This window comes from Notamacropus eugenii, chromosome 3 (genome assembly GCF_028372415.1).
Source record: "Notamacropus eugenii isolate mMacEug1 chromosome 3, mMacEug1.pri_v2, whole genome shotgun sequence".
NCBI classification, from domain to species: domain Eukaryota; kingdom Metazoa; phylum Chordata; class Mammalia; order Diprotodontia; family Macropodidae; genus Notamacropus; species Notamacropus eugenii.
Genome location: NC_092874.1, coordinates 120,133,430 through 120,159,673, shown reverse-complemented (window position 1 = coordinate 120,159,673; position 26,244 = coordinate 120,133,430). Strand labels below are relative to the sequence as shown.

Here is a 26,244-nt window from a genome sequence, read left to right as displayed (position 1 = left end):
AACAAAGGGCTAAAAACAAAAATCTATGCTTTGCTACTGGGGAATGCCTAAACAAATTAAGGTATAAACATAAAGGCAGTAGTACTGTGTTGTAAGGAACAATAAATATGAAAAATTCAGAGAAACACAGGGAGGCTTGGCATAATACTGAGTGAAGAAAGCAGAGCCAAAAGAACAATAAACAAAATGTAAGTAAAGTCAGCATGGAGAAGCAACAAAACTTTGGTTTCAATGTTAGTACCATATTATCAAAACTAAAAGACAAAGCTTCTGAAAATAAGCAATGGACAGTTTTTCAGGGTTGTTTGGGTGTTTGTTGGCTAGTGTCTGTTGTGTCAAACCAAAATGTATTCAATTTTGAAAAGAAATGTATTAGCAAAACTGTGAAATTGACCCCTGCTTTGCAAAGATGGGTGCTCTTGGAGTGGAACACTGCATATGTTAGACTTTTTCAATATGCTATTTATTAGTTTTGAAATTTTTTCCTCTTTTCTTATTCTTTATAATAAGAGATGGCTGTCTGGGAAGAAAACATTGGGGAATGTAGGTGATGTAAAAACAAAAAATAGCAGTAAAAACATAATTTTACAATATTATCTCTTGGAAAAGTCCAATCAAGAGTTTTTATAGAATCAAAAAAGGAGTTTACTGAAGTAACGGTTTAGGGCTGAAGCTAGGATAATAGGCTTGAAGAGCAGAAATGAGGTCTAGATATCATTCTAGTCTGATTCCCTCATTTTACAGGTGATAAAAATGAGTCCCAGAAAGATATTGTGTCTTATACACAATCACACAGATAATATAACATATCAAGAGCCCTTGGTGTCATCTCAAAGATCAGTTATCTTGTCTACAAGCTGATCTCTATTTCCCAAAAGGCCAAAACAGATTATAAATCTTTTTCTATTCACGGAACTACAAAACAGTAGTTTTCAGGCTATGTAGTCTACACCTAAACCACAATGGTTACTGTAACTGGAGCTGATGACAAACTCTCAAGTCTACATTTCCTTAACACAAAAGCCACAACCCAGGAAAAAGATACGCAGAGAGAAGTAAGAAAAACCATAACGAAATTCTTTATTACTTCCAATACTTTTTCACAACCTTTGGAATTTCAGAACCATTTAAACACAGGCCCCCTTCCCCAACACTGGGCACTTAAAGAAGTACGCATATCTTTGATGTTCTGGACAGTCTTATGATGGTAATCCTTTTTTTAACCAAACTAGGGCCCCTTTAAGACTGTCATCTCCTACTCTTCTCCAACCATTCGGATAGAGGTCTGTTCAGGCAGATGGATGTGGGTGACATTTATTCCCTTTTACAACAGTTGGTTTCCCTTATGATTAAACCAGCTTGTAAAAAACCCTGTCAGCATCACTGACCCCAAAAAGGTTCAGGTTTTCTTGTCCAGGGGCCATATTTCTCTTTCTGCTTCTCTTTATGAAGGGGATGGAATGTTTTCAAGATGAGCACATGGACTCCCATTGCCGGAATATTCGGAATACTTTCCTTGATTTCTCAGAGAGACTCTATGGGATGAAAAGATGAATAATGGAGATTAGTTCTTTCCATAGGGACAAAGAGTGACACAGCCAATGAATTCCTTTCACAAACAAAAGTTATACTGTATCCAAGCCGAGGACTCAACTTTTGGTTGGGAGGGAGCAAGGGGAGCAAACAAAATGCCAGGTGGGAAATCAGAAAGCCTGGGCATGTTTAACTCTCCTATAGCATCACTGACACTGAAGCGATCTCCCTTCTCAGTGAGTCACTCTCATCTACTCTACATGGGCCTTTTCAGGCACCCACAAAGATGACACCAGTGCTCAGCCATGGTTAGGCATATACTTAGGGAGCTGTTCTTTTCTAATAGTAGGAACAGACATATAGTGATCAAGTCCTTCTCATGAATAAGGGCATGCCTTACACAAAATGGCTAACCAAGGTTAGTGCTATATAATCTGTGGCCAGGGAGTAAAATGAATTGATCCGAGTCAAACCTGTGGCTGTATCTTTATGAGCATCATGTTTAGGCCAACAGAGCTAACAAGAAGAATCCCATTGTTCCTGGATCACACCAACAAAATGGTCTGAAACGTCCAGAAACAGCTCCATAGGCAGACAAAACAATGCCACTAAAAGAACACTGTCAGTGATTCATATTTGGCCTTTTCTGTACTTGAGAATTTCAGATTTAGAAAGGACCTTAAGTCATCTAGCGCAATCCCTACCTGAAAAAGAGTCCCCTACATTCTCAACAAATGGTCATCCAGAAAATTGAGAAAAACACTTATATTACATGTTGTGGGATCTTCAGGAAGAATATAAGCAATATGCAGTATCTAACAAGCTACAGACCCTTAAGGTCAACCGAATTCAATTTATAAAATAAGACTTTAGGCTACCCATAACAAACAGTCCATTAAGTGCTTGCCTGAAAGACAGTTACCACAGTAGAAACCAGGCGCTTAGTAAGGAGGAACACAGACTGAAACAATGGAATGCAGTGGGGTGTAGAGGAATGGACAATGGAATTAAGAGTCTGAATATGTGCCCAAATCCTGGCTCTGCCACTTGCCACCTGTGTAACCTTGGGTATGTCACTAACATCTCTGGGCTACATTTTCCTCTTCTGTAAAATGAATATTTCTATAGCCTTTTCAATTGTAAATCCTATAGTCTTCCAATAATGAAACTGAATCTTAGAATAGGAAGTGCCCTCAGTGAGGCCATTTATTTCATCTAACCCCCACAATCCTGGTGACAAGTGACCTCCTAACCTCTGTGGAGGCCCTTTTGTGAGAGTACCCCCAAAGTATCTGTTCCTCTCTTGTACAGCTCTCATTGTCAGGACATTTTCTGTACATACAGTTTGAATCTATCTTTCTGTAACTACCACTTGTTGCAAAGCCATGAAACCATTTTCTCTCATATAGAGTAAAAGGATAGTTTTAATAAAAATTTCCTACAGAGCCCTTCACTGAAAATGTAGGCCATTTTTCTGGGGGACAAGATAGCAGACAAGAGTAAGCTGAGATGGCTTGGCATTAAGATGACTTAATATTTGGAACAAATATTTAAGACCTCCAATTCAAGTATAGACAAAAAAGACAAATAGCAATATTTTTGTAAAAAAAAAAAAATCTCTGGAGAAAACTCCAATAATCCAATTTCAATCTAGAGGAACACTGTTCATGGATTTATTAAGGACTATTAAAATTCTTGAGCTTTCGGTATCATCATCTCTCTCCACATGCATATAACCTTGCAATAAATTCTGGTTTGGGGTATTAATGGCATTGTTTTGTCTTCCTATAACACTTACTGGAAATACTACCTGCTGGTTAAAGTATTATTTTGCCCTTTCTACAGAGACCTTTGTGAAAAGGTCAGAAACCATTTACTCCAGGCTTTATAATCATCTGCTTTGTAGAAAACTAGTTAGTGAGCTGGAAATAGGAGAAACCAGGTCTCTTAACTGCTATTATTATAAATTCTAAAATTCTCAATTTCTATATACACACAAAGATCGTATGCATTTTGAGTTTTTTCCCCTCCAGCTTCTAATGGATTTGTGCTCAATTATTCCTACTTGTTTCCAGGGGATAAGGGTGCAATCTGTGACCATGGAACATGGAGAAGTTAACTGTCCCATATGAGGAATGAACTCATGACCCTGACATCATAGCACAGTGCTCTAAACAACTAAGCTAATCTACCAGGGTCTCAATTGCAAGTGACAGCAAATAATGGAAGGAGCAGCTGCTCTGCAACACGAGGCCTGAGCAGCTGGATGCTCATCTGTTTCTGTACTTCTTTCTGAACCCTTAGCAATTCCAGTTGGGAACATAGAGAATTAACTGGAACCTGATGGATGACTACTCCATAAATTACAGAGATGCAATCAGTTTCTTCTCTTCCCGTGATGAAACTAGACACGGCATAGCTCGGCTTAAGAAAGCTAGAGGCCCACCAGGGCTATTTATAGGCACCGTGTCTGCCATTCTGCACCCATATATGCACATGCACACATAGACAAGAACCACGTTTCTCACCGGTGAGTCTGTGTCAGATGGCACGTTAGACTGTCTGTGAGCCAAGAGGATGTGCAGCACAGCTTTCCAGCCTGGGTCTGCTGGTGTGCACAGATCTAACTTGTTCTCATTGTCCTCTCTGGCTACTTCCATCTGTGTGCTATTGACCCATGGGCACCAGTCTCGGTGCTGGGAAACAGGGTCAAAAATGCTTCTGGTAGATGTGTCCTAGGGAAAGAGAGGAAAAAAAAAAAGAAATAGTATCAGAGACTGGGAATGCTACATCAATGAAAAGAGGCATTAAAGTTTCAAGAGAAGATGGCAGTTGCTGGCACTCACACCCTGAGTCACCTATCTGCCATAATGTAGTTTCCTCCTTTGCTTCCTTCACATTTTTCCAATATCTCCTTCCTCATCTTCCCCATTCTCTCTCATTCTTTATGCTGGATATAAACCAATTCTACTTATCAATTGTCCTTTTCTCTCCTCTCCTTTCAATCTACAGCTATTCTTTCTTTCTTGACACATGGCCTGAAATATTTGCTCCCTCCCTTCCAACTGAACTTCCAAATTAGTTCCTTCCTTGAAGCTTTCTGCAGAATCCATCCTAAAATGTACACTTACTAGCTTACTTGTGTTCAGACCCTAAGCATACTGAATGGATGCAAGTTTAATTCTAAGGCTGCACAGATCCTTCAGCACTGTATACACTTCAACCATCAAATAATTCTGATAGACCTACTGAACTGCTAGAAGAACAAAGGCGTGCCCGCTTGGGTCTTCGGTGAGGGCTAGATGGCACCTCCAAGCCAGTGCTATCTCCTTGTCCCATACTTCGGGTCACTGGGCGACTTCTGGTGGTGGGGCTGGCAGCCTCTGGCTCAAGGCGATCAATAGGACTGGAGCAGTCCCAGCTCCGTGTTCGAGAGATGACGAGACCTGGACTCTTTTCCAGCTGAAGGGAGGACAGAAAAAAAATATCTTCAAAAATGATAAAGCAGGCTTAATCTACGGCAGGGGTTCTTACCTTAGGGTCTATGAACTTGTATTTTTTAAAAATTCTGCTAACTATATTTCAATATTGTTTCCTTCATAATCCCTTGACTTTTATATTTTATGCATTTAAAAACATTATTCTGAAAAGGAATGACACACAAAAAAATTAAGACTCTGATATAGGGAATGGCTCATCTTTCCAAAAGAAATGGGACCAAGTTCATTACTACTTCTTTTTCATCTTGTGGAATTTCTTTCAGCAGTGTGTCAGAGCTACTGAGTTTTTCAAAGAAACATAAGATGTGCAAAACAAAATTATAAATTTGGCTTCTTTTTAATAATGATAGACAAGAATTCCATATGGTATTCTGAGGTGAATGAAGCCCACCCATTTTAGGAGACTTTAAGTTTTCTCCCTCACCCTGAAAATCTCTGATATTGAAATGACTGAATTCTTTAACCCATCCTTTAAGACTAGGAGTTAACATAACAATAAAAGTTCATACTTGCTCAGAGCCTGGGGAAAATGTGGCATCCTGGCTACGTGTCATCATTCTCCGTGGAGACACTAAAGCCAAAGGAAAACGCTCTGGTCGCCCATCAGGCACAGCAATAGGGGTGCTTGTCAGGCCAAAGGAAGCATCCAGATCAGCCAAGGCAGACTCAATTTGCTGGAAGCCCCAAAGTCCCACCTTTCTCATACAGTGTGAACATGTGATTAGAGAAAGTTGCACGGGCTCCAGGGAAGAACTGAATATAGGAAATGGAAGAAAAGAAAATTGTATGAAAGAATAACACTTACAATCCACTAATCTGGAGGGGAGTGGGTATCTATCCAAAATTTTTATTAAATTATGCTAAAAACCAATAAAAATCTCTAGAATGGTGGAGAACTGAGTTCCTCTTTCTTCAGCTCACAGAGATCTCAAAAAGGATAATTCCAACTACCCCTAATGCTAAGACCTTAAATTTTATATTAGGATCATATATTTTCAATAGTAATACCCAGAAGATAATTGAGGGATCACTATAGCTGATATAAGGATCCCCAGAACCTAAAATTTTATATATATATTTGTGTGTGTATGTAGGTGTATATATATTTATATACATATATGTGTACGCAAGTATGTATACATGTTATACATGTATCTGTGGATATATGTACATACACGTATATAAACATATATGTGTGTATATATATATGTATACATACACATATAAACAGATAGATGAATATATGATTCGAAAGAATGAAGGAAAAACAAGAGGACTATTCTGAAGGAAAAGAAGAGTGTAGGACTTTTCCAAGAGAATGCAGAGGAGAGTTGATGCTATTGTGGGGCTAAGGACTCCACTGAATGTTGAGTATAAAAGAGGTTAACTATTCAGAAATGAGGGCCTCAGATTTTTGCCAGATACCACAAGGGGTCTCTGAAACAAAATTTGGGAAGCATTACTGTAGTCTATTTTCAAGGAGGTCTTGCAATTTATATTACTTCTTTGGCCCCTCATAAAACTATTTTCTTTCAAAGTAAAAGCTTTCCTTAAAACCTTGGAGTCAAAAGAAAATATGTTTTAAATAAGTCAAGATTGGATCTGACAATCTCCCCATCTCTAAGGGAGTTTGTGCCAGCTAAGCAGCTGCAATGGAAACAGCAACCCGGGAGCCCAGAGCACTCCAGCTGGCATTTTCTTTGGTCGTTTTATCAATTAAACTGATTTTGTTCCTTACTAAGATTAGACAAGGGACTCTGATGAACGTTACATTGCCAGCTGGCTACTGTGTTGTCTGCAGTAGACAGAAGCAACGAAATGAAAGTATGGGAGGAGCCAGGACTCTAGGGTCCTCACTCTGGCCTTGCTCCTGAATTCTGCTCTTCTACTTAGGCTCTCTGTGCTTCAGTTTTTATACTAATTGCCAGCACCCTCTCTCTCAGTTTGTTCACAAGAAACACTACAGAATCACTACAGAATGAAGCCCACGTTCCCTAGTACAGTGCTTGGCACTGTACACACTCTAAAATATAAGAGAGTACTGAACTTGCAGTCAGGAAGACCTAAGTTCAAAACCCGCCACAGCTACCAGCTATATAACCCTTGAGTTCTATCAGACACAGTTTCTCACCTATAAAATGGGGATAATAAGAGAACCTACCTCATAAGATTGTAGTGAGGATCAAATAAGACAATGTTTTTAAAGCATTTTGCAAACCCTAAAGAGCTATTAAAATATCATCTATTATCCTTATCTTATATATAAGAAAAACATGATCAACTTGCTGAATCATATTCAACTTGACCCTAACCTGCTTTTCCATCTTTGTTCTGATATCTCCCCCTCGTGCTACCTGAATGAACCCAAATAAATACTGCATTCACTCAATTTATGTTTCATAACTGTTTCAGCAAAACATTTCCTGAGAGCATAAAACTCAGATCAATTTACTAAAAGTGGTAATAGATTACTTTGTGTTTACTGAAATCTTCCCTGTTCTCTCTCTTCTGTGCTCCACTGATCACATTTTACATTACAGATAGTCGTGTTCACATCATCTTCCATACTGGGCTATGGCTCCTTAAGTACAGGGGGCATGTCTTTTTCATATCTGTGTTGCTACTAATGACTCAACATACATGTAACTAAATCACCTTGTGGTCAGTTTGCATGGCTTTGCTCGTAATCATAAATTATCCTCTTATGTTACACAGAATCAGATTTTAGAACAATGGTCTAAGAATTATGGAATATTGCGAGCAGAAAGTAGAGACCACCTAATGGGGTTAGTGAGCTCCCTACCACTGAAATGGTCAGGCAGAGGCAGGACAGCCACTTAATGGAGATATTTTAGATAGGTGTATGTATTCACTGGGAAGGCAGCTATATTAAATGACCTCTCAGGTCCCTTCCAACTCCAGTACTCTTTGATTCTCGTAAGAAACCACTTTTTCCCTATTACTGATTCTCCAAATGAGGAATGTGTATTTGTGTTTTACCCCTCATAATCCTAGTTAAAGTTTACCCACTAACCTACATGACCAGCCACAGAGAGCCAGAATACAGGCAGTGACATGGACTTGGATGTCTGAACCCAATTTGGCTGGAGCTTTTTCCCCATCACTTCTGTGTTCAAGTTCATCTTCAATCAGGTGTAAAAGAAGGCTGATTTTGTCCTCAGTCAGGCACTGCAAAGGAACCAAAGCAAAAAACAAACAAAACAACTGAGGCTGAGGCAATCAGCAAGGAGACAGTTTTCCAAGTTGCTTGTGGCAATGTAGATTAACAAACATGACAACGTAATTATACTGAGCAAACTTGGCCCCACAGAAGAGCTGAAAAAGACACTATTCCCTTTTTTTCAGAGGTGCGGGACTATGGATGTAGAATACTGTATATATAAGCCAGATACAGTTAATGTGTAATTGGTTTTGCTGAGCTTTTTTCTCTCTTTTTAAAAATCTGTTACAAGGAATGGTTTGTGGGTAGAGAAATATTTAAAGAGGAAAGTTATTAAAAAAAAGATGTCAATATAAATGAGATTATTAAAAAATGACAATATCTTTTTTCTCCAATATTAAGTAATTTTCAAATCACTGATTATAGGCTTCTCTCTGAAACCTATAAAACTTCATTGTCAAATATCAATAACCAGTCATGTCCTGGAATGGGCAACAGGTCTGTTTTTGCCACAAGAACAGACTGTGCCATATGTTAAATTGTTACTATGAATGATAAAGAACACTTCCCCTGGTAGGGACAGAAGGATATCCCTAATCCATACCAATTGCAGAGGTTAACAGTTTGGTGCATCTGGTGGAGAGGCTGATCAGCAATTAACCTTCACATAGCATGACAAGAGTTGATCAGAAGGGACAGGAAGTACACAGTGGCAAAAGGGACTAAAAGGGGTCAAAATATTTCAAGATTTCCTTTCAAGAAGGAGGTTCTTACCTCTCTTTTAGATTTGCATCTAAGGGAGAAAGGTAGGAAATGGCTCACTCTAAAGTTAGGTAAGCTAGAGAGGCAATGTAGTACAGCGGACAACACACTGGACTTCGAATTATAAGACTTGGAGATTCAAGACTTGGTTCAGACAATTACTAGAAAGTCATTTTGTCTCTAAATCTGTTTCTTCATCTATAAAACGGAGAAAATAATACTCTGCACTATCTACCTCACGGGCCTACAAGGAAAGCATGGTCTAAATCATAGTCCTAGAGAATAAGATGCTAACTAGTGCCAGGTAGTTTTAGTTTGCAATCAAGAAATCACTTAATTATTTTATTTAATATGAAATATTTCCCAATTGTACAAAGTTGGGAAAAATTAATTAAATGTCTGACTAGCCTGTTGCAGGTACATTCCACTGAAAAAGGTCTTGACTGACAACAAAGAGGTGGGTTGGCTGACAATATGAAATGTCTCTCTTTACTTAAAGAACTCTGGTCCATATAATGACCAACTTCAGTTCAAGAGGACTGACGATGAAGCACACTATTCACCTCCTGAAAGAGACCATGGCCCCAGGTTCAGAATGAGACACACTTTTCGTACATGATCACTGGAAGAATATTTGACTAAACTATGTATACCTATTACACGGGTTTTTTCTTATTCTTTTCCAGTAATGGAGGGAAAGAAATGGTGGCAAGGGGAGAGAAACTGGTTATTTGTTCGCTGAAATACATTATATTAAAAAGAGAACTCAAAGCAGTACGTATTAGGTATGAGTGACTGAAATAAGTGGGTACAATGGAAAATTTACCATATTTTTCAAGTCATCAGGTTTCAGGGAAGGCAGCTGGAGGTCCAGGTGACAGAGGCTTTGAAAACGATCTAAGAACTCATTAAGAAGGGCAACAGGTTCATCCAATAACAAAATTCCAAAGCGATCTGAGGGAGTGAAGATTAGAAGTGTTCCATTTGGCTTTGATTGTATTTCTGCTTCCTCCTTCTTACTCTTCCCCCGGTCCCCAAGGGCTGTGTGGTTGTTTTTTATGGCTAAGGCCATCAGTGGAACCATTCCCCTTTGGCCCCTTCTCATTAAGTTGGGCTGCACTTTACAAGTTTGATAAGCGGATAAGGGTTATAATAAAAGCTATCACTCACATAGCACCTACTACGTGCGAGGCGCTTTGTTAAGTGCTTTACAACCATCATCTCACTGGATCCTCTCAATAACCCTAACAGGTAGGTACTATTACTATTCTCATTTTACAGTTGAGGAAATGAGGGAAACAGGTTAAACGACTGGCTCAGGGTCACCCAAATAGTAAGCATCTGAGGCTGGATTGGTTCTCAGGTCTTCTGGCTGCAGGCCCAAAACTAACCACTGCACCACCTTGCTGCTTATTAGTTGTGTGATTCCACAACCAACAATGCTGACCATGCTTAGACCTCCGCTAGAGATGATTTTGTTTTCTTGGGCAGAGGCATCTTTTCAATTCTGCCACTTAAAAGCACTTCCTAGGTAGTGCTCAAATTAAAAATGAGTGAGCCCAAACTGTGTCTGTTACAGCTTTGGAGTTCCACCCATTAATATCACTGGCTATTTTGTGGGCTCCATGGGTTACAATTTCAAGGAATGGAAAATCAGTAAAGAAAGCCTGGCTAAAAGAGCTGTTAAAATCACTTAGTTCATCAACAGCTGTTACAGTTAGTTGGTGTCTAAATGAGGTTTCCCAGGACATCTAAAATTTACACCAAATTTTCAAAGCTAGCACATTCTTGAGCTCAGCATGAACTTTTTTTCACATGACATCTGGAACATAACTGGACTGGTAGGGGGTAGGAAAGGAAGGAAATTATTTAGAGGGCCTAAATGAAAATACTAACTAAAATTGTGAATGGGTTAGTATGATCCACAGGTCAATATGTGAAAGATATCTGTGTACTGAACTGCTATGTAGAGACGTGTTCCTGGTGGGGAAACTAGACTAACAAACAGTGTAAAATAGACTACAATTTGGGATGGAACCAAACAGGGTAAAATAGCCTCTGCTGTGTGGCTTTTGACCTTGTCACAACACTGAACCCATACTCTTGTCAGAACCCCTAGCTGTGGCTGTGTTCCCCCAAGGCTCTGCCCTGGGCCCACTTTACCCTTTTTTCCTACACTGTCTCATTTGGTGATCTTATTGGCCTAGATGAACTCATCTCTAAGTGGGTAACTCCCACAACTCTATATCCAGACCTCCTTTCTCTCCTGAATTCACCCCCTATCACCAACCATCTATTCAACATTTCATATACAAGCATTAGTTGTATAAGCACCTCAAACTCCACATGTCCAAAACATAACTCATTATCGTTCCCAGTAAAATCCACTCCTTTCCTAACTTCCCTATTCTGCCATCCTTCCAGTTACTTAACCTCATAACATCACCCTCAACTCCTCATTCCACATAGCTAATCAGGTGACCTATTTTGCTTTTCTACCCTCCTCTCCACTTAAACACAGCCAACACCCTACTTTAAGTCCTTATTATCTCTTCCCTGGACTAATTATGATATCTCTCCAATCCAATCGATCCTAAACACAGACAACAAGATTTTCCTAAAGCCCAGGTCTGACCATACCTCCCTATCCACTCTAAGACTGAATTTAAACTCCTCCATATGGCACTCTTCATATCCTGGCCCCATTTTACCTTTCTAACTTTATTACATATTTCACCTCCTCCTCTCCACAAACTCTGTAGTAGTTTGGCCATACTGGCCTTATTATTTACTCTCCATCTCCCTTTACACTTAGTTGCTTCCCATGCCTGGCGTTTACTCAATTTTTTTCCCCTCCCATTCTTAAAGCCCTACTATCCTTCAGGACTCAAATCAAGCACCACCTTCTGTATCAGGTTTTTCCTGGTCTTCCCAGCTATAAAGCCTCCAACCCACCAGGGTTACCTTGTACTTGCTTTTTATGTGTTTTGGACATAGACTCATGTTGTCTCTCTCACCTATCCTCCTTAAAATGTAAACTCCTTCAAGGGCAGAGAATGTCCATTTTTTCCTTCATATTCTCAGAACCTAGCATATAGTAGGCACTTAATAAAAACATATTACTTGATTGTGAGAAACAAAAGAGCCAGAGCTACCCAATAAACAGTGGATCCTGGGGTCAGGAAGACCTGGGTTCAAGTTCCACCCCTAATAGACACGGACTGTGTAACTTTGGGCTGGCCATTTAACCTCTCAGTGCGTCAGGCAACTCTTTAAGACTCTAAATTGCAGGACACTGATTTTATCTGCACTGGTAAAGGAAACTTGCTCACCAGAAGTTTCATTCACAAATGAAATCAGTGGTCCAGACAAATCCCCCACCTCCCAAAAAACTGGTAAGATGACTCATAAATTTGGAAAGAAATCATGTGTTGCTTGAAAATTTATTTCTTACCCATTACAGATATCCTGGCATTTAAACTGATTCCTAAAACAAGCACTCATGTCCCAAAATGTGCAGAAATATTGACAGGCCTTGGTGGGTTACTATGGTCTGTCCCCTCTGAAGAGCCAGCAAAACCAGGAAGTAACAGAATAGAACCCACACTGCCGTATCAATTAGAGCAAGAAATAAAAACACATTTGGGGACGAGGATGCAGAATCTGAAGATTCCAGAAAGAAGAGATAATCAAAAAAGAGTTAAAATGACAGTTCCCACTGAGATTTTTTTTTTCTTGGCAAGCAGGGACACTGAAAGTTACAAATACAATTCCAGTGATGATAAGAATACTGTTACAGCTCCCCACAACGTCTGCTCTGCATTTCAGAAATAAATTTTGCTGGACTGTGGAAACTGGCTTGATAGAATATTTCCCGTACCTGGAAGTTGAGAGAATGTAAAAACACTACACACTTAACTGACCACTTAATTTTTTAAAGAAGAGTTCCTTCTGCACTAGTTAGCTTTACTTAGTCCCCAAATTAATACCAAAAGATTAGACTGAAGGCACTGAACAAAAAAACATTCAAGTGCTTACTTTACTACAATTCTGTTGTATTAACTATTTTCTTTAACAGTCAAACCAGCAGGAAGAAATCTTTATAATAAAGTAATTAACACTACATGTATTTTACCTATAGCATGTTACCTCTGCTGTTTTCTTCATTTTGCCCTTCTTCCTTTCGCTGTGTGTGTGTGTGTGTGTGTGTGTGTGTGTGTGTGTGTGATAATGAACTTCTACTTCCTCCCCCCAAAAGAGAATTCTTTGGTCACCCCCACACCCTCTTTTCTCCCAACGTAGGGGGACTGGAATGCGCAGGCAGAATTGCCTGGACATGCCAGAAGTCTTCCAAGGATGCCTGGATCGAAGGAGTCTCCATCCATGCTTTCTATTTAAAGCAATACTCAATAAATAAGTCTTTTAGAAGGAAAAAGTGATGACATGAGGAAGATGCTGACCCAAACTAAATGGCAGGTGGTGATCTCAGGAACAAGTACCTGGGCAAGGGCTATCTGGCCAAAAACAGAACTTCTCATGAGCAGTACACAAAGCTTTCTTCAGCTCGGCACATCTTTCATTATCTGAAATCAAAATCAAAAGCAATACAAAGATACGTGTAATCCTCATTAATATTTTAATATACTTGTAGACCTTTAAATATGCATCTAATGTTCAAGAGTACTTAAAAGTATACACACAAGTAATAATTGCAAATAACTGAAAGAAAAAACTCATAACATACTCCCAAGTATATTCCAGAATACACTGATCCTACTAAATAGGTAGACAAATGAGGACTTTGTCAGATTATCATCAGAGTGCTAAAGATATACACTGGCATGGAGAGAAAACATATTAACACTCCAGAGTAATAATCCTTAGAATCATAAGCAAAAACATATTATCTATTCTCTACTACTTTTAATATAAATACCCCAAAAAGTCGGGCCAATAGGGATAGTGGTTACAAATTAAAATGTGACATCTACAGACTTAAGTACAATTACATATAATCAATGCATCCAGTCATGAACCAAGAGAAGTAACAGATGTTTTCAAACACTTCAAAAGAGTTTATTTGAAGAATATCATTGAAGTACTGGATGAATTGAATATGAATTGAAGTATCAGCTCCCTACGTGAATAGACATGGAAGACAGTAATGCCATTTGCTCACTTTATACTTACATCTGTCAAAGTCAAACGCTGGCTGCAGGCTGGCACACAGGAAAGCCTGACAGCTCGAACACCTGAGCATGTCACACTCAACTGTGACCCAACCATACTTTGCACAAACCAGGGGAGATAGCTGATGGGGTTTGCCTGCCCATTTCAAGGAGTTTTTATGTTAAGGAAAACACTGTGAATACATTATTTCACCCTTCAATCAATACTTTAATGACCTGTGATTTCATCATTGTTTATACTTCCTCCATTGATTCAGATCAGCAAAGTCTTTGAAAGTATCCTATGTTGTGGCTAAAAAAAATTCACCCTTTATCCAATCTTGTGATAAGCCTTTATAAACTAAGCTAGGCTGAGTTTTTTCATAGCTTATTCAACTCTTTATTTTTTTAATTTAATAGTATTTTATTTTTTCCAATTACATGTAAGAAAATTTCTAATATTTATTTTTTGAAAGATTTTGAGTTCCAAATTTTTCTTCCTCCTTTCCTCCCTCCCCAAAATGGCAAACAATCTGATATAGGTTATACACATGCAATCATATAAAACATATTTCCACATTAGTCATGTTGTAAAAGAAGGAACAGAAAAAAAAGGAGGGGAAAAAAACCATGGGAAAAAAACCAAAAAAAAGTGAAAATAGTATCCTTTGATCTGCATTCAGATTCCATCAGTTTTTTTCTCTGGATGTGGGTATCATTTGCCAACATGAGTCTTTTGAAATTGTCTAGGATCATTGTATTACTGAGAAAAGCTAAGACTGCCAAACCTGGTCATCACACACTGCTACTTTTATGTGTACAACGATCTCCTGATTCTGGCTCACTTCACTCTGCATCAGCTCATGTAAGACTTTCCAGGTTTTTCTGAAATCTGCCTACTCATCCTTTCTTATGGAACAAAAGTATTCCATTACATTCATATACCACAACTTGTTCAGTCATTCCCCAATTGATGGGTATCCCCTCAATTTCCAATTCTTTTGTTAGGCTTGTTCTTAGATAACAGATAAACAGTCCATCACGAAGTCTGTACTTGCCACCAAGTCTTTCCACTTTGGAAGACCCTGCCAGAGTTTGTGCTCCATTATCATAGTCTTCCCATCATCAAAGATGAAAAGACACTGGATTAGGACTTTAGTGGAAGTACTACAAACAGATTAATAAGGTAAAGAATTAAAAACAAAATCCAAGAAAATCCAAATTAAAAACAAAATCCAACTACTGGGATAAGGACTTGCTATTTGACAAGCATCATCAAAAAACTAGAAAGCAGTCTTAATATAAAAGATTACATTTTTCAAAAAAGCCTAAAGAATGGATCCATGGCTTGGGATAAAAATTCATAACCAAAGAAAGGCCAAAAAAGATCATTTTGAGTATATAAAAAGTTTTTACATGAACAAAATCAATTTAACTAGAATAAGAGAACTGTTGATTGGGGGGGGGCGGAATTCATATCAAATATCTCTGGTAAAAATCTGACATCCAAGGTACACAAGAAAGTGACAAAAATAGATAAGACCAAGACTCAATCATTCCCTAAATAAATGGTCAAAGGATATGAATAGTTTTCAGAAGAAAGCCTTCCTATCAACAACCATATGGAAGACTGCTATAAATTACTACTAATAAAAGAAATAAAAATAAATCCAATGTTTACCAAAAATCTAAAACTGATAAAGATGATAAAAGACGGAAATAGTCAACATTGTAGGTAGAGCAATGAATACCAGGCATATATCCCAAAGAGGTCAAAGACAAAAGTAAAGGTCTCATGTACTGAAGAACACAAAAAACTGTAAACAAAGTTGGGGCTCATCAGTTGGGGAATGATACTGTGCTTCATAACTTATGCAGAAGGAAGTAAACAGAACCAGAAGAATATGTACAACGAGCGCAACTCTGTAAAGGTACACATTGCTAAAAGAGAACTCAGATTAGTACAATGAGCAGTCTTAACTCCAGATGACTGATGAAAGATGACTTCCTTTTCTCTGGAGAAAAGTGGTAGGTTATAACCATAGAATGAGACCCTCTCTGTCAGACAAGATCAGTGTACTGGTTGGTTTGGCTTCTTTGTTTTAAGGAAGAATCAAAGTGGGTGGTGGACAGGTACTGGAAAATGACAGTTACATTAATGGCACGTATATTTAGCTTATAATTGACCGAGCAGCATCTGCTACTGGGAAGTCTCAAAAGAGCTTCTGGTAAATAACAAACAGGAATGCTGTTTTCAAACCTCTGGCCACCACACTCTCTTTGCTGTGTCTTAGGAAAATCTATAAATTTTTATTAAAAAGATCCTAAAACAATAAATAGCAACAATGACTCCACATTCATTTTTTTGTATCCATCTGAATAACAGCACCTGTAGAGCCATAAAAAGACATACAGGGTGTCATAAAAGTCACAGTGTAATTTTAAGCTATTAAAGCTTTAATAATTACTAATAAAAAATAATAGTAATGCTGGTAATAATAGTAAAAGATATACAGGGTGTCCCAAAAGTTTTAGTGTAATTTATGAAAGCTATTTAACCTTATAACTGCACTAAGACTTTTGGGACACCCTGTACATAAATCTTCCAAAAAATACATAATACATCTTCCATATATATAATACATATGTATTACATGTATACATATAAATCTTCCAAAAATCCATAACACACCTACAGATGCCATTACTCAGAAAAAGATGAAAACAATAAACACTGAATTCCTATAGCCATTAATTGCTCAGAGACCCTTTTAATATATGCTATAATAGGCTTGAAACATGCTGGGAATAAATCCTCCCACTATCCAGGGCACTGGCTAACTTTTTTTCCTGATGGTAAGCAGTATTATTTTATTTTTTTCCTTAATATTTTATTTTTTCCAATTACATATGTAGTTTTCAATATTTATTTTTGTAAAATTTTGAGTTCCAAATTTTTCTCACTCCTTCCTTTCCCTCCCCTCTCCCCAAGATAGCAAACAATCTGATATAGGTTATACATGTACAATCATGTTAGACATATTTCCACATTAGTCATGTTGTGAAAGAAGAATCAGAACAAAAGGGGAAAAAGTGGTTAATTCTTAATAGAACAAGTAGGGATATAAGAAGACCAAAAAGCATTATAAGACCAGGAAAACTGACTAAAAGGTTTGAAAACAGAATTTAGACATAAAGCTTAAAGAAACTGAGACTATTCAGCCAGAAAAAAGAAAACAACTATGGAGACTTAAAAGTGATTTAAATCATACAAAGGTATTCCACCCCCCAGATGGCAAAGGACTTTTCATTTCTACTGAGGAAAGAGAAAAAAGTAAATGGGTTTAAATTCCATGTCACAAATCTTAGGCACAAAGAAGAGGAGTGTTAGAGTGGGTAAGTGTTGTTAAAGCACCTCTAGAAGCTACTGAAGAAGGCTGTCTCTGGACTAGGTAAAGTAGAACTGACATTACAAACATAAGACTTCTAAAAAAGACTATATTTGGCAATTTTCAGTGGGTTTTGTTCTAAGCATAAAAAGATAAAATTGAGGTGGGGACAGGAATATGGTGCTTCTGAAGAATTCTTAACACCAAAGCTCACTCTGAATATCTATCCTTAAAAGGATATAGTAAATGTTTCTACTCTGTTAAAGAAGGCTTCTTTGCTTGTAGATTCCAAAGGAGCTTGTTCTGCTTGAGGTGATCCATTAACTGACTGGGACAAGACAGATGTATCCTTCCTAAAAAAAAAAAAAGGGACATATCTGTAAAAATATTCCTCCTTCCTATCTCTAAATTCTCTAATGTTCAATCTATCCTACACCCCCCTCCCCAAACCAGAGTGATTTTCCAAAAACAGTTTTCATAATGTCATTCCTATTAAAAACCTTTGTGTTCCTTATTATCTATGGGGGGGGTCTTAACCTAGAATCTAAAAACTTAAAAAAATTTTCTTTGATAACTGTATTTCAACATAATTGATTTCCTTTGTAATCCTACATATTTTAGTTTACACATTTAAGGCTTTACCAGACTGCCTGTCAAACGGATCCCTCAGACGCACAAAAAAAGTAAAGCTCTCCAGGCCATATTTTTTATAACTCATATTTATATATTTTATGGTTTGGAGTTCTTTCTCACAACAATCTAATGAGGAAGATAGTACAGTTACCAGCTTCACTTTACAGATGAGAAAACTGAGGTCCAAAGAGGTTAAGGGACATGGCTGCCACCCCCAAGGGCACCTCCATCCCCCATCCCAGACCACCCAGAACTTAGCTAGACTGCTTGACTGCTCACATTGCTTGGATGAGATAGGAGTCACCAACTCTAATACTGATGAGACACAAGACTACCAGGTTTTACTGCATTTCTTGCCATTGTATCTTAAGGTCTCTAAACCAGAACTGTGAAATACAACCTGTGAGTGAGTATCCTCCCCTCCCCTCCCCTTCTCCTCTCCTGGGGTGCTCTACCCAAGGGAAGGCACACTTCCATGGCCAAAAGCTGCCTTTTTTCCTTTGGGTTTACTGGCTAGATTTCTTAGATTGGACAACAGGTCCCTGCTCATCTAGCACACAGTGAATGTTATCCAGGAACCCTGAGGGTCTTCCCATTCCAGTTTGATTTTTTTTTTAAAGGGGCCATCCCTTGATTAACTACTTAAAGAGGCTTATTCATGGAATGGGTATAACTCACTCAAAGTGAGAATGTGATAAGATCTTAGCCTAAAATGGCAAGGGTCTCATTGCATCTTGGGCCATCTCTAATCATCCGGATGAATATCAAGCCACTGGACCCAGATGACTCAGGAGAAGACCCCAGCACTGTTATCTGACCTACTAGCATAACATAAAGTCTTGCCAACTCCACTCCCATTAAGGGAAGTTTCATTAGGGAGGATCTGTAGGAAGGCCCACACCTTTTGTTAATGAGGTACTGGTTCTCAAGGGTTGGGATGCCCTGTGGCTCTAAAGAAGGTATAAATACTCTGAAGGTGAGGTTTTACTTTGGGGCTTAGTTTTTGGAAGGAGATTTGCGTGCCAGATGAGACTCTGGGAAGCTGCTAAAGGAACACCCCCCCCCTCCCACCCCAGCTTTGAAAACCCAGATGTTGGTGCTTCCCTCTCTGGCAACTATGGTCAGACAGTTGGATCTATAGATGATTTCCTGAACTAAGTAAATGATATATGTGCTTGATTAAAGGAGATTGTTAACCCCTCAAAAGTTGCCTTTCCTTTTAGAAAAGCAGACCAAAGAACCTGTGATAGCAGGCTCCCCTGTGTATGCCAGGGTGCTTACTGTTACAGCAAATTCCAGTCATTACTTATTACCTCTCAGTTCATACATAAAATCCTTTGGCCTTCTAAACTTGATAACCTTGTTCTAGCTTCTACTCCACTCTATGTACTCTTCAGTCCAGTGACCCTGGCCTCCTGGCTGTTCCTAGAACAAGACACTCCATCTCCTGACTCTGGTCATTTTTTATGCTGACTGTCCCTCATATCCTCTTCACTTCTACCTCCTAATTGCCCTGGATTCCATTAAGAGCCCACAAAAATCCTATCTTTAACAGGAAGTCTCTCCTGATTCCCTTTAATTCTAGTGTCTTTCCTCTGTTAATTATTTTCAATTTATGCTATATACAGCTTGTTTGTACACACTTGTTTGCATGTTGTCTCCCCCACTAGACTGTGAGCGCCTAGAGAAGAGGGACTGCCTTTCTTTGTATCTCCAGCACTTAGAATAATGCTTGACAGATAGCAGGCACTTAATAAATGTTTACTGGCTGATTTCCTTCTCCCTCAAACCCATCCCTGTAAGGACCAGTCTCTGATGTCCTTATCCCACTCTTCCCTATTTTTATGCTGTGCTCTTTGGAAACCCTGTTTTAACATGTTAACAAACCATCTTCACTGTGGGAAGATGTTTGGAATGTATTTAAATAGACACGTACATGTTGTTTTCTCCCCAAAAGAATGCAGCCTCCTTAAAGTGGGGTCTGTTTCATTTTCATCTTTTCATCTCTAGAATCTAACATAATGCTTGGCATAAAGCAGGTGCTTTATCAATGTTTGTTCAAAGTGTTTAAAATTAGAAGTTCATCTTGACACACAATATTCTTTTCTGTTTTTTGTATGCTTACACTTAAGTTCATAAAGATATTTTTAAAGTTCATAAATTTTTTAAAATAAATGAACACATGTTGAATGTAATAACTATGTACCATCTGTAAATCTGACAAGCAAGCCTTCTAGGTTTTATCCAAGATATTGATAAAATGTTAAACAGCACATGACTAAGCACAGTGTCCTCCTTCCAAGATGACATTGAACTATTAATAACTACTTTTTGGATCTGGCCCTCCAACCAATCTACCTTCCTGTATTACTATCTGGTCTAACACTAAATTTCCCCCTCTTTTCCTTAAGAATAGCAAGAGAGATTTTGTCCCTGGGGAAAGGGGAAAAGGCACACATATGATACCCAGGGGATAAACAGTTCCTCTGCCAAATGCTTTGCTAAAATTTAAGTAGCCTACATCTACAGCAATCTCCTGATCTACCAGTTTACTGACACTGTAAAAAAAAAAAATCAGCTTAAGCTAACATATCTTACTCTTGAGGAAACCACATCAGATCTGAAATCACTGCTTCTTTTCCTAGATATTCCCTAACCCTCCTTTTAATAAGACATTTTTGAATTCTGCCAGGAATAAATGTCAAGCTTACTGATCAACTACTTGCAGACTCTATTCTAACTTTTGTGAAAATTGGGACATTTGCCCTTCTCAAAGACAATGATGATGGTTTTCATTCTCCATATTTTTTTTTTCTTTTTTGGAGGCAATTGGAGTTATGGGACTTGAGGCTGGATTTGAACTCAGGTCCTCTTGATTTTAGGACCAGTGCCCTTTGCACTGTACTACCTGGTTGCCCCTACTCTCCAAGATTTTTCAAAGTTCAATCGACAACAGCTCAGCAGTACCCTGGAATGCAGCGCATTCAGTCTTAAGTAACATGAACTAAGCATGACCAGTTAGGTGCTCTTTTACTATATCCCCCCTTCTTTTGGGTTTCAAATCCCTGTTAGTAATTTTTTTTGTCCTTTCTAGTCCTTGACAAAGAAAACAGAAGCAAAATCAAACCACAGTGGTTTAGCATTCCTGTCAGCACAGCAGAGTGGAAAGACTGGGAAGCCTTGAGTTAGGACACCTATATTTGAAGCCTGCTTCAATACTTGGTAACTTAGTAGCTGTGTGATCCTGAGTAAGTTACTCAGTATTACTCAGTTATCTCTAATACCTGTTTCCTTATCCATACAACAGGGAGTAGAGAAAGGGGATAATAATATCTGTAGTACCCACCTTGTGAGGTTGTGATGATCAGATGTAACATCTGTATTGTAACCTGTTCATGTACTATAAAAATATTAGCTATTTTTACTGTCCTAGCCACCTTACCCAGTAGTCTTTTCTGTGCTTTGTTCCTCCGTTATAGTTTGGTTTTTTTTAGTATACCTAACAAGATGCAGCTCATTCTGAATTTTAGCATCACTTCTCTGCTATCTACCTTGGCTTCCATCTTACATACAGCTTTTTAAAACTCTAAGTTGATAGGGAAGTTCTTTGTGATTTCATATTGTTCTCTTCAGACAACTCCCCTTTTTTTCTGCAGTGGAATTATTTCACTATGTTTTTAGAATTATATTCTTGAGAACTTCCTATCTCTCTTGGATGCATTTCCCTATACAATTCTGAGCCACAAAATTCTACCTATCTTTCTTCTGAATCCTGTAAAGCTTGCTATTTAGGGGAGGTATCACATGATGCATGGCTTTCCTCTCCCCTATCACAAATTCTGAGATGGAGTCATCACTGCCCCACCAAGGTTCCCATCATTTCTCTCCAAGCAACCAGTTTCTCCTTTCTGGTAAGAATAAAATACTGAAAAGCAATTCCCTTTATTGCTTTCTCCACCTTATGAAGTTACATTTATCATTAAGGCAAGTCAAGAAATCATTAGCTGCTCTGCTCTGGCTCTAGGTGACCTAGTTTCTTTATTTATAAAATGAAGAGGTTGGATTAAATGACCAACAACTTCCAGCCTTGGATCTATGATCCTATACATGGACAAGTGAAGTCCTCTATCGTTACATCAAGTAATATATCGTATAATAATAATATCCTCATATAAGCTCACCAGGCTTGTAAATCTCAGTTCATCTGTAGAACGTTTAAATGATGAACTTTTGACTAGTTTTAGTTTAGCTGACCCTTAGTTTCTTCAAGCTCTAAGTCCACGATAATTTTGTACCTGCCCTTATTATTCTTCACTCAAGCTTTCTCTACGTGCTCCCTCTCTCTGGTTCTTGAATTTCCTCATCTTGAGTGTCTGCTACCCCCCCCCCCCCCCCCAATCTGTCTTGTTTCTTTTGAATGCAGTATCTTTCCAGAATGTTTCCAGACCCACACTCTAGTCCAGTTTAGTAGTCCTTCCCACCAAGTCTCAGTGATACTTAGGAGGTCAAACGGCCTCTTTGTATTAGGATCTCTAGTTTACCTTGCTTATTACTCCCCACCTATTTTTTTAAAGTGCCCAGGCTTTGATTTCATCAATGGAAGCAACTTCTTTATACTATGGAAGACCAGCAACTTGTCTGTAACTTATAGTCTTAGGGAGCTGCCTGGAGGTAACCAGAAGATAAATGACTTGTCCTAGTCACGTATCTAGAATAGAGGCAACACCTGAACCCAGATATTCCTATCTCTAACCCTCTTCCTATCCTAGATGGCACCCTGTCTCTTGCTTAGTGCCCATACTTTGTACATGTTGTGTATCTGTGGTTACAGGTTTTATTGCTACGTCCTCTCTGGGATTTTCATCTCCAGGGTATTTATGGACTTTCTATTACTCCTAAAGTATAGCTTCTATGGTAACTAGCTTGGTAAAAATAAAGTTTTCTTCTCCACTTCCTTTTTCTATTTAAAGTTCTTATTAGATTAGACTTGCAAGATTCTAGGCAAATATATTTTTACTAGTCCTTAATAGGTACATTCCATCCTTGGCCAAGAGCTTATCCTTATCAGATTTTAAGCAATGGTCCAGAAACCCAACATCTATTTTCAGATATCCTCATTAAACATTTTATGCTTTGTTTTTACAATGTTTCACACACAGCAGATACTTAGTAAAATACACTGAATAAATGAATCTTGTGCTCCAGTCTTCAGGTGAGTACTCTACAGTTCAGTAATAAAAAATATAAAACTAAGTTTTCAAATAATAGGACTACAAAATCTTACAGCAGTGCAGACTGACCCAGGCTGTGGCACACAATGACAGACTTTATATTGTAACTGATCTCCCCCAGAAACTCATGATCACAAAATAAAAACCCTTAAGAGATTCCATGAAAAATAATGAGAAAACATCACAGCCAGTCCCTAATGTCTAAGAAGATGTGCAAGGGCATGGGTATTTCCATATCACTCTTGAAAATGAAATGAGATGACAGGTGTCCCTACACTGATGATTAGGAGTTGAGGAAAACTCTTTTAGTATAGGATCACAGCAAAACAAAGACACCTCAGTCCAGTAAGAACTATGGCAGTGGGGCCAGAAGGACTCATATCTCACTCTTCCCAAAAGCCCCTGCCTAAAAAGAACTCACAGTTATACAGCTCTTTCTGGTTTCCTTCTAACTACCACTGTGGGCCTCTGAAACTAGGGCACTATTACCTCCACTTTACCGAGGAGGAAACAGGAGGCATCGTGTGAGTGCACAGTAGACAGAGCACTCCAAGACCTGGTGGTCAGTCCCGCCTATGCTCCCCTCCTGCGCACCTGGGCAGGGCACAGGCTCCGGGCCTCAATTTCCTCCCCCATAAAATGGGAGGGTGGGGGTGGGATGGGCAGCACGGACACCCTCGTTCTTTCTGGAGTGCTGTGAATTCTTCTGCCCTGCGTACCTCTTGTACTCCCACAGTCCCACACCAAGCTCCTTGAGGGCCGGAACCTAGCATTGTTAGGCCCTATGCAGAGCCCCGAATAAGCACAGGCTGCACGGAACTGAAATTCAATATCCTGGAACACCCAGGAAGGCTCATCAAGCTCAAAGGCTGGAAAGCCAGGCCCTCCTTTTGAATGGGGGGCTCCGAGCCTTTTCTGCGGCAGGCTGGAGAAGCCCTTTTCTTGGCATCCCGTTCCCCCCACCTCCGAGGGTTGTCCTGAGGGTAAATCAGAGCATCTGCATGGCTGTGCCTGGCACGCAGCAAGCACGTCGTTATGCTCGGGTCCTTCTTTGCTTTTTCGTTATTTTTTGGCAATGCTCCGGCCTAGGACTGCCATCTCGGCCTCAGATCCTGCTCCGGACAAGCCCTTTGGCCCGCTGGGCCTCAGTTTCCTCGTCTGTAAAAGGTTTCTAAGGCCCTTCCCAGCTCTGAGTCTAGTCCCAACCCTTCCTGCTTAAGTGGCCGGAGGCCCGGCCAGGCTTCACTTCGGGCTTGGTGACCACAAGGGTGTAGGTGCGTGCACACGTACATACGCACACACACACACACTTTCCCCAGCTCCCCTCCCCCCCAGGCCAGGCGGCGGACGCCCGGCTTTCCTGGCCCGCCAGGCCGCAGCCCCGCGCGCTCTCTCGGCCCGTGGGGGGCCCGGCACGTTCCGCTAACGTTAACGGCTCCGAGCGGTCCCAGCCTCCCGTACCCTCCTTCTCCCGGGCAGACATCGCGGTCCTCCTCCCCCGCCCTGCCCCGCCCCCTACCAGCCGAAGGCCGAGGAAGACGACGACGACAAGCGGCCTCCCGGCCTGCGTTCATCCAGGCCTCCGTCCCGGGCCGGACCCCCGGAGCCTGACCCCTTGCCCACGGCCCGGACAAACTTACGCGTCCGACCCTCCATCCTCGGGGGCGATTCCTTCGTCTATCAACTGCCGGATTTTCTGGGGGGTCACTTCTGCGGAGCGGACCGCGGAACCCCGAATCTTTTCGCCTCCAGCAGCAACTGCCGGCGCCAGATTGGACCCCTCCATCTTGGTCCTTCCTCCAAGTTTCCCCTCTGGGTCCTAAAGGCTCAAGCACTTCCGTTCCGGGCGGCTAGCCGCCGCCTCGGGAAGCGTCCCCTGTGGAGGAGTGCTGGGGTGGGGGCTGGGAGGCGGGAGGCGGGAGGGCGGCCCAGCCCCGCCACGGCCCTCGTCCTCACCTGGCCGGGGCGGGGCGGGGCCCCTCAGGTGTCTCCGGCACCTGTGACAGCGGCCCGAGGGCTCGGGCTCACCACGATTTGGGCCCATCTGGCCCCAGCCCGTAGCTCCCAGAGGCCTTCGGGAGTCCTCCTCTTACCGAGGAGAACGGAGGCCCCGGCGGGCTAAACGGCGTGCACACATCGGGGCTCCGTCTGCTGCGGAGCGGACTGCCTAGAGAGTGAAGAAGCTGACGGGGAACGTGGTCCTAATGCAGATTGAGATTAAAATCTAGCGTGTATAAATGTGTGTCTGTGTGTGGACGCGCACGGAGGGAGCCGCGGCAGAGATGTGCTGTTTTCAGCGGGGCTTTATGCCTTCTCCCCATCTGGCCGCTCTGTCCCGTCTGTAGTTTGGGGACTGTCTTCTGTCTTGTCCCCCCATGTCTGGTGTTCTTGATTAGCCAGAACTGAGTAGGAGGAAGAAAGCGGGCAAGATTACCTCCCTGAAGCTGGAGTGCTTTTCCTGAGGCCGCCCAAAGTCACACAGCTGGGCTCTGAAGCTGGATTTGATCTCACTTCGTTCCCATTCCAGATTCAGGTCCAGCACTCCATCCACTAGGCCACCTAGCCACCTGCTGTGTGCTAGGAAGTGTTTTAAGTGCTGGGGATAGAGCCAAAAATTAATCCCTACCCTCAAGAAGTTTTAATTCTACTTGGGGGTGGGGGGAGGGAACAAATTATACATGGATCAGCAAATACAAAAAGGGGATACTCCTAGCATTTGGGAAGATCAGAATAAGTTTCATAGAGCAGGTGGCTCTCAAGCCTTGAAGAAAATTAGGGATTCTAAGCAGTTGAGATTAAGGAGAATGTATATTCTAGGTATGGGGGGGTGGGGGACAGCCTGTAGAA

The 26,244-nt window shown here is 40.4% G+C and overlaps 1 protein-coding gene across 1 annotated transcript; it reads right to left on the bottom strand.

The window, feature by feature from the left end:
* Positions 1-1,056: 1,056 nt before the first annotated feature.
* ZC3HC1 (zinc finger C3HC-type containing 1) lies at positions 1,057-26,244 on the bottom strand. The gene is made up of 10 exons (XM_072652748.1): positions 25,038-26,244; positions 17,775-17,886; positions 14,167-14,317; positions 13,476-13,559; positions 9,803-9,930; positions 8,068-8,222; positions 5,543-5,786; positions 4,783-4,995; positions 4,062-4,268; positions 1,057-1,535 (listed from the first exon to the last, which is right to left on the bottom strand). Exons 1-10 carry the CDS (start codon positions 25,181-25,183, stop codon positions 1,467-1,469), a joined length of 1,509 nt encoding a protein of 502 aa, XP_072508849.1. The 5' UTR covers positions 25,184-26,244; the 3' UTR covers positions 1,057-1,466.

Coding starts and splice junctions, on each gene's coding strand:
- ZC3HC1 (XM_072652748.1), bottom strand. CDS start 25,183: ATGGAGGGGTCCAATCTGGCGCCGGCAGTTGCTGCTGGAGGCGAAAAG. Junction 14,318..17,774: donor ACAGAGTAGAAACATTTACT/ATATCCTTTTAA, acceptor TAACATAAAAAC/TCCTTGAAATGGGCAGGCAA. Junction 5,787..8,067: donor CTCTGTGGCTGGTCATGTAG/GTTAGTGGGTAA, acceptor TCCTATATTCAG/TTCTTCCCTGGAGCCCGTGC.